General features: G+C 44.1%; 1 protein-coding gene across 1 annotated transcript in view; it reads right to left on the bottom strand.

The window, feature by feature from the left end:
* Positions 1-646: 646 nt before the first annotated feature.
* The window catches only part of PRSS55 (protease, serine 55), a 12,217-nt gene continuing 5,523 nt past the window's right edge, over positions 647-7,340 (bottom strand). The window contains exons 4-5 of the mRNA XM_023519656.1: positions 6,459-6,694; positions 647-1,060 (exon numbers count right to left, since the gene is read on the bottom strand). Of these exons, the coding sequence (XP_023375424.1) occupies positions 758-1,060; positions 6,459-6,694 (539 nt within the window). The 3' untranslated portion in view covers positions 647-757. The remainder of the gene's footprint in view (positions 1,061-6,458; positions 6,695-7,340) is intronic.

Here is a 7,340-nt window from a genome sequence, read left to right as displayed (position 1 = left end):
TAGGGGCACGATGTCCTCAGCTCCACCAGGGTCTTCTCACATGTCCCCAGAATCTCATTCCTTCTCCATCAATGCCTTTAACAGTAGATACCCTGTGAGGCTGGGAATGTGACTCATGTTGTGATTTATCCAGTTGCAGGATGAGAATGTGAGTTGATTTTCAGCCATCTCAGCCCTACGGCTACAGGAGATAGGGGTCTCTCTTCGGGGCAGACGTAGAAGCTTTCAGGTCACTTATGGGGCCCATGAGTCACAAGAGTTAGACCACAGACTTTGCTCGACTTATCCTGAACAAGGCTCTCTCTTTCTACTGAGGCTGCTAAGCTGGTAGGATCCAAATTAAAAATCCTGGTGGTCATCATGGCCTCCACTTGGACACCTGTTTTGAGAAACGGTCCCTGTCAACATCTGTCGAGCACCTAGATTCAGCCACGATTGGAGCCAACGTACCATTCCTGGTTTGTTTGTTTGTTTGTTTGTTTGTTTGTTTTCTGTCATGTACATATTGGCTTTAAGTGGTTTGAGTTCAGTAACTTGTCTCCAGTGGAAAGAGTCCTGACGAATGCAGGGACCCAAAGCCCAGTCCCCAAACCAGGGCTCCAGATTGCATGACTTTCTGGTCCTATTTTCTGTTATCAGCCTCAGTTTCTAGTGCTTAGCTCTAATCTGTAGTCAGCTAAGAACCTGCTGGTGGCACATTCTCACAACCCTCGTTGGTTAAGGAATAGCATTTGCTTTATTATCAGTGGAAGGTGGCCTAGAACAGCATGCAGGACAGAAGGCAGAGCAGGAGCAGGAGTCCGGGGCTGCCTGGCTTTGGGAATTCTGAGGCGTGTGATCGCATCAGTTTCTGTTGGGAAGGAGTTCTCATTTTCTCAGAGTTAAAGGGCCTTCCCTCTATCTCAGTCACCTTCTTGATCCAGAGACTGTAATTCTCTAACAAGGTGTATATTCCTGGAGTGTTCTTCTGTCCACAGCTCCTTCCCCAGCTGACGATGCCCACCTGGTACCATTTCTTGTCAGATCCTGGGGTACAGACTAGAGGCCCCCCACTGTCGCCCTGTGGGCAGAGAACACAGTTCGGTAGCGAGTCCCATTCTAAACTGTCCATTTGAGGCAGGGCACCCTTCATCAATGGAAGAGGACTCATCGATCTCCCCTACTCCAGGCTGCCAGAGGAGAGCTGGCTTCGCCGGCCTAACCCAGGTCCATGAAAGGAGCGTGCTGCTGTCAGGTTGGCTCGGGGGAACTGTGTAGTGTATGGGCAGTGGGTGGGAAAGGACTAGAGAGACAGGAGGAGGAAGGGCTTGGCGAAAAACTACAGTGAGCGGGGAGCGGGAAGATGGAGTCAATGCTGCCCGGCTGAGACAGGAGTGGGGATTAGGTCTGTGGGTTCAACCGAATCTGAAGCTCTGGAAAGGGCCGTGAAGGAAAGTCATGAAAACAGATATGAGAAGTGTTGTTAGCGTTGTGGGTGTGAATTGGGTCTCCTTGGATGGTTTTCCAGAGGTACGAGGGAGAATGATGTTCCTTTTTAATTCTTCGGTGGGGATAGATGCAGGGGGCCAATGAGCCAAGCTATTCTGCATGTGTGGCCCCTCCAGGGTGGAATCATGTGGTTCTATGACTCATATGATATTTTACATGTGATCCAAGTCCCTACTGTGTACCACACATATATGTGGCTTTCTTTCATGCATCTCATACAGGGGCTTAAGGAGGATTACAGGCTTGCTCAGGGTTATGTAGTAGCTAGGCCAGAGCTGGAACCAGGGCTTCTGGGTGCCGAAGCACACACTCTCTCCACCTTGCTACTCGCCTCTCACTGAAGGAGCAGCGTGGCTATAACTGTGGCTATAATCTTTCCTCAGTGGAGAGATGGCCTGCCTCCTTGTCCATGATCATAAACAGGTGACTAGAATGATTGGAATCTTATATCTGACTCTAACGGCGGGGGAGGAGGATGACATTTCCGGGGCATGGTGTGCGAGGCACTGTGTTAGCCCTTTGACATTTTTCTCCTCAACTCCACCACCTCACATCTCTGCAAGGTTGGTATCTTGATTCTCATTGTATAAGTAGAAAGTTGAAGGTCAGGAGAGGTTTGATCACTCCCATTTAACAGACGTTCATTGAGGGAAAAGTAATTGTCAGGCATTTGGGATATAAGACGTTATGGTCTAGCAAAGGAGATAAAAGTGTCAACCAATAGGATCCACTGTGTTCGATGGGGCAGGAGAAGTAGGAAGAAGATACGGAGGCAGCGCAGAGGGGGAAGAACTGATTTCGTCGAGGGGAAGTTCTGTCTGAAGAGACTTCCTTTGAAGGATGAAGAGGAATTTGACAGAAAGAGTGTGTGTGGAGGTGTGGAGTGAGACAGAAGGTAGAGGGACTAGTTAAGAGAAGGTGAAAATGATGAGGATCTGAACTGGGGCATGAGGAGGTCAGAATGAGCGCAGATAGATTGAAACCCCTCCATCTGGTGACTGGTGACATTGGACATGGATGGTGAAGACTAATTCTAAGGTCACAGGGAAGGGTAACAGAGATACAATGCAGGGAAAGATAATGAATAAATTGTGGTCAAGTGGAGTTTGGGTGGACTGTGAAACACATCACTAACAAAGGGTTCAACAGAGCAGAACTAACAGAGACTTCAAAACTCAAGGACACCCAGTAAGTACGGGCCAAACCCAAATTACCCTTTCCAGTGCCAAACGCGGCCTCTAGCACGTGTCTGCTTTTTCGTGGGTGTGCGCTTTCCTTTGTGCTAGTTCTCTTTCAAAGTCGTGGGGCAAGAACCAAATCAACAGGATTTCTACTCAAATAGCTCATTCCTTAAATGCTGTTTTTATAATTTTCAATTTTATGAAGGCATGAGTATTATGAAATTTTTTATTAATGTATTACCTTGATTATTCATTTCTTTCCTTAACAAGGAGAGAATTGTCCTTGGGCAAGTAACTTTTATAAGCCTCAGCATCCATGTCCGTAAAATGGAGATAATACCAACTACTTCCCCAGATTTTTGGAAGATAAAATTTTTAAAAAAATCTATAAATTACTCAGCACAGAGTGAGTGGTATATAGTAAATACTCCAGAAATGTATTAATATTATTATTTTACATTTACAAATTACAAACATTTCTTGTGTGTTTAGGAAATGGAGATTCCCTTCATGGACTGCTGGGACCCGAGAAACATCTATAAATACATGTCTTTTTATGCATAAAGCCTTTAAAGTATTTTTCTTTCTCTTGGAAAGAAAAGCAAGGGCTGCCTAAAAGAAGGGTCTGGCCTCGGTCAGCAAGCACCTAGGAACCTAGGACTAATGACAGCCCACATAAGGGGGACTAAAGCTGGTGGCCAGGGAGGGACCTGTCTGGTTAGGAGCACACTGACCACAAGAGCGTCCCCACTTCACCTCTGTGAGATGATTGCCCCACGTGATCGCTCTTGTCCTTTCCAGGATAGAAGCAGATGACTCGGCTTCCAGCCTAGGCCCACCACTACTTGGACTAAGGGGGAATCACTTAAATTCTAAATCCCTGTTTTCTCATCTGTTTAAAGAGGGAGAGTGAGACCTGCCCAGCCAATCTTACAGGATAGTGCAGAGAACAGAACTATCGAATGCGTGAAAATTCTGCGAAGTTAATATACCTCTTCAGATCCATTCAGATAGTGAAGGAAATGACTGATGATTAAAATAACCAGGTTTTCTCATCTGTGAAACAGAGTTTTGATTAAATATTTTCCTATATTCTTTTACAGCTCTTCAAGTCTGTGATTCTCAAAGTCTAAGATTCCGTGGCGTGAAATAAGACATCTGTGCTAGTGTCATGGGTGATGAGCTCAAGATAACACCCTGGAAAGTAGCCCAGGACAGTGAAACTACTCTGTATGATGCTATCGCGATGGATACATGTCATTACACACTTGTCCAAACCCGTAGAATGCCAACATCAAGAGAGGCCCTGATGTAAGCTGTGGACTCTGGGTGATAATGATGTGTCAAGACAGATTCACCGATTGTAACAGATGTACCCTGTGGTGGGGGATGTTGATAACGGGGGAGGTTATGAATGTGTGGGAGCAAGGGCTATATGGGAAATTTATACTTTCCTCTCAAATTTTCTGTAAACCTAAGACTGCATTAAAAAAATAAAATCTTTAAAAAGTAGCCCAGGTCTAAATCCAGGTCGGCTTGGTAGCAGCGCAACCAAACTGCTCAATGGCCCGACTGGCTGCCAGCACATAAGCCTGTCTCCACCTGCAGACTCAGCCTCCTTCAGGACCTGTCTCAGATGTCCCCTCCGCTAGGGCTAATTGGCTGACAGATAGTTGCGGCTTCCTTGGAAAGTTCGTCTATTTGACAAACGTTTGTTGAGCATTTTTCGCGTGCCAAGCAGTGCTTGAGGCCCTGGGGATTCACGCGTGAAGAAGACAACGCTTCTCCTGGAGCGGGGGAGACAGATCAGAAGACACTGCCATTTGTCGTGATGCCAGTTGCTCCAGTGGTTGCTGGTCCTTCACAAAAGGATTGTGTTACTTACTAGTGGGATATGTTTGATTTTATATTTTGCTTGACTATGCCACTCAAAAATGATTGTTTTTTTAAATTAAACTTTTCTTCATAGTATAACCTTAGTCAGGGGATTACAAAGATGAAAAGTGCTGGGAAAAGTGAATCCAAAAACCCAATTGTTTTTCATTTTAGTATTTACTTTTAATTAGTATTTTAAGCATAGCAGAATCTTACTGCCTTATTTTGAACACATTTAAATGTTTTCGTTATAAAATGATATTTCCTCAATTATGTGATTACATGCTTTTAAAAAGTTTTCTAAATTTAAAAGTGTGATTTTATATTTAAGGGTAGTTATTTTAAAACCATAAGGGACTTTCTGCCTGGTTTGTCTGTTTTTAGGTGATGATAATATTGTATAATTTCAAAAAATTTCCTTTACTGAATTGCTGTCAGCTTATTGTTGACAATAGAAAGCTTTCTAAACAGAGAGCAAAGCTTTTCACTTCATGATTTTTTTTAAAAAAAGGCTTAAAATGATAACAGCACATTTATTTATAGCAAGCACTCTTAAGTAATAGATGATTACTTTTAGAAGCTTTCATTAAAGTACATTTTGATAGGGGAGGGACTGAAGCAAAAATTCTAGACCCCAGATGGTTGATCCAGCCATTAAAGCAAAGGGTACAGAAAATGTCACCAAAGATGACACTTGATTATTTCAAATTTTGTCACAGTTGGCTTTGGCCATTTGAACATGTGATGGTGTTGGATCAAAGAGATTGAAAGGAGAGTTGGGAGTACAGGTGGGGCCTGATTCTTATATTCTTGAGTGGGCACTAAAAGTGACAGCCTGGGGTCACAGAGCGTCTCCCACACAGGGCACAACCTCCCTTATGGATCTAGCTCTGCTCCCCTCCCTCTCCAGAGTCATCGCATGTTACCCCTGGCTTCTGGGATATTGGAAGTTCCCTGAACACATGATGCTGTTTCAAGCCTTTGTGATTTTCCCCCACATTCTCTCTGGAATGCTCTCTCTTTCCAGCCACACTGTCTATTCACGTTGTTTCCCCTTTGGGATTGATAGGGGAGCCCTCTGTAGATAAATACTCTCCCCTTCCATGAGACAGCCTTCCATCACTCTACTGAATATATAACATCTACATTTACAGTTTTACACTAATGAACAGATCCACTGCCAAGCCGATGAGTAGGACTAAGTGGGCTCATCAGAGTGATCCCTCCCAAGATGAAGAGAGCATCTTTGAGCTGTAAAGATAAAGTCCATCACTCATCCATAAAAACAAAGGAAGCTAATTTCTGAGTATTTTTTTTCTATATTTTCTAGCATCACTCAAAAAGTGGTTTTCTTTTTAGATTTTTTGTGTTCATTTTGTTAAAGAGAAACTAAGATATCAGACTTTGGTTCGATGAAACCCACATGTATCACCCAATATATTATAGTTGTTTACCCACCTTCCTGTCCAGGAGATCGTGGGCCCCATTAGATGAGAAACTAAGTCTCATTCATGGTTGAATCTCCAGGGCTTACTATGCTCAACAAAGATTTGCTAAATTGATGAATTAAAATGATTCTTTGTATGGGTCTCAAATCTCCCTTGACTTTTTGTTTTTTAAGAAATCCCAGTAATGGAAAAAGTCCTGGAGCCCTATTGATCTAGTGTACCTGGAGATGACCTCAGATATTTATGCAGAGCTTCTGCATACTGCCTCCCAGGCATGCACTGGTATTCCAAGGACCTGACAATGAGTATTCCCCAATCCATGTCCCCGACTCCATGGCCAAGCCCCGATTCCCATGCATTTTTCAGACTATTACTATTTATTCCCAGTGGAGAGAGGATACCCTTGCATCAGCAGCCCTGAGAGGATGAGGACCTATAAGATGAGGAGGGGATATCCCTTAGTTACCTGGCAAGCATCATAGCTCTCATTCTCATATCCAGCACACAGCATATTTTTGGTAAGTTTTGAAAACAACTTTGAACATTTCTCCCAATCCATGATGATCATTGGCACTTTTATCAGATCAGGTTTCACAGAGTTTTTGTCACCTGGCCCACAGAGAAAGCATATTAGAAGAGTCACCAGATGGCAGTCCAGTGTCATAATGCCACTGACAGTGTCCTCGACCACCCCGAGCATCCCTGCTTCCCATCAGCCCCCCGTCCACCTTCCTTCACAGACTCTCAGCCCCTCATTCTCTACTTCCTTCGAGTCATCCCAGGCAGTTTACTCAGTCCATCACCCCATGTTTTTCCAAACAATTTCCCATCTACTTCAATTATTCCTCTCATTCAAAATCATATGCCTGCTTCCAAGAAGACTTCCAGCTTGACTCCAGCCAGACCTACAGACTTAACATCTCGGAACTGGTTATTGGATCATTTCTCAGCATAATCCTACCTTTTCATCATATCTGCCTATTACCATCTTTTATTATGAGAGTATGGTCCTTCCCTAACGCAGGGCTGCTGAGAGTGCGTTTGTACTCCCAGCGGAAAAGCTTTTGCGTCCTCTAGGCAAGGGTAGGTTGGCTGCGAGTCTTTACAGGGGACTTGCCAAGGCCTTTTGCAGCCGCTTCCGGGAATCGGTCTGGATTTCTCTCCATCTCATTAACTCTGGCCGCACGGAGATTTCAGTTCTTCTTATCGAGCATTTTTAATCTCATAGATGTCCTCCTCCACTTCTAACGTTTGAGTAGTGCTGGGAGCCCAGAATCAATGTGATACCAGTTGCTCTCTAGCTACTAAACTCTTGAAATACCTACCATTTTCCAGACCCCAGGTCATT

The sequence above is a fragment of the Pteropus vampyrus genome, unplaced genomic scaffold (assembly GCF_000151845.1).
Source record: "Pteropus vampyrus isolate Shadow unplaced genomic scaffold, Pvam_2.0 Scaffold229, whole genome shotgun sequence".
In the NCBI taxonomy this organism is placed as follows: Eukaryota; Metazoa; Chordata; class Mammalia; order Chiroptera; family Pteropodidae; genus Pteropus; species Pteropus vampyrus.
This window is presented reverse-complemented; position numbering and strand designations above follow the sequence as displayed.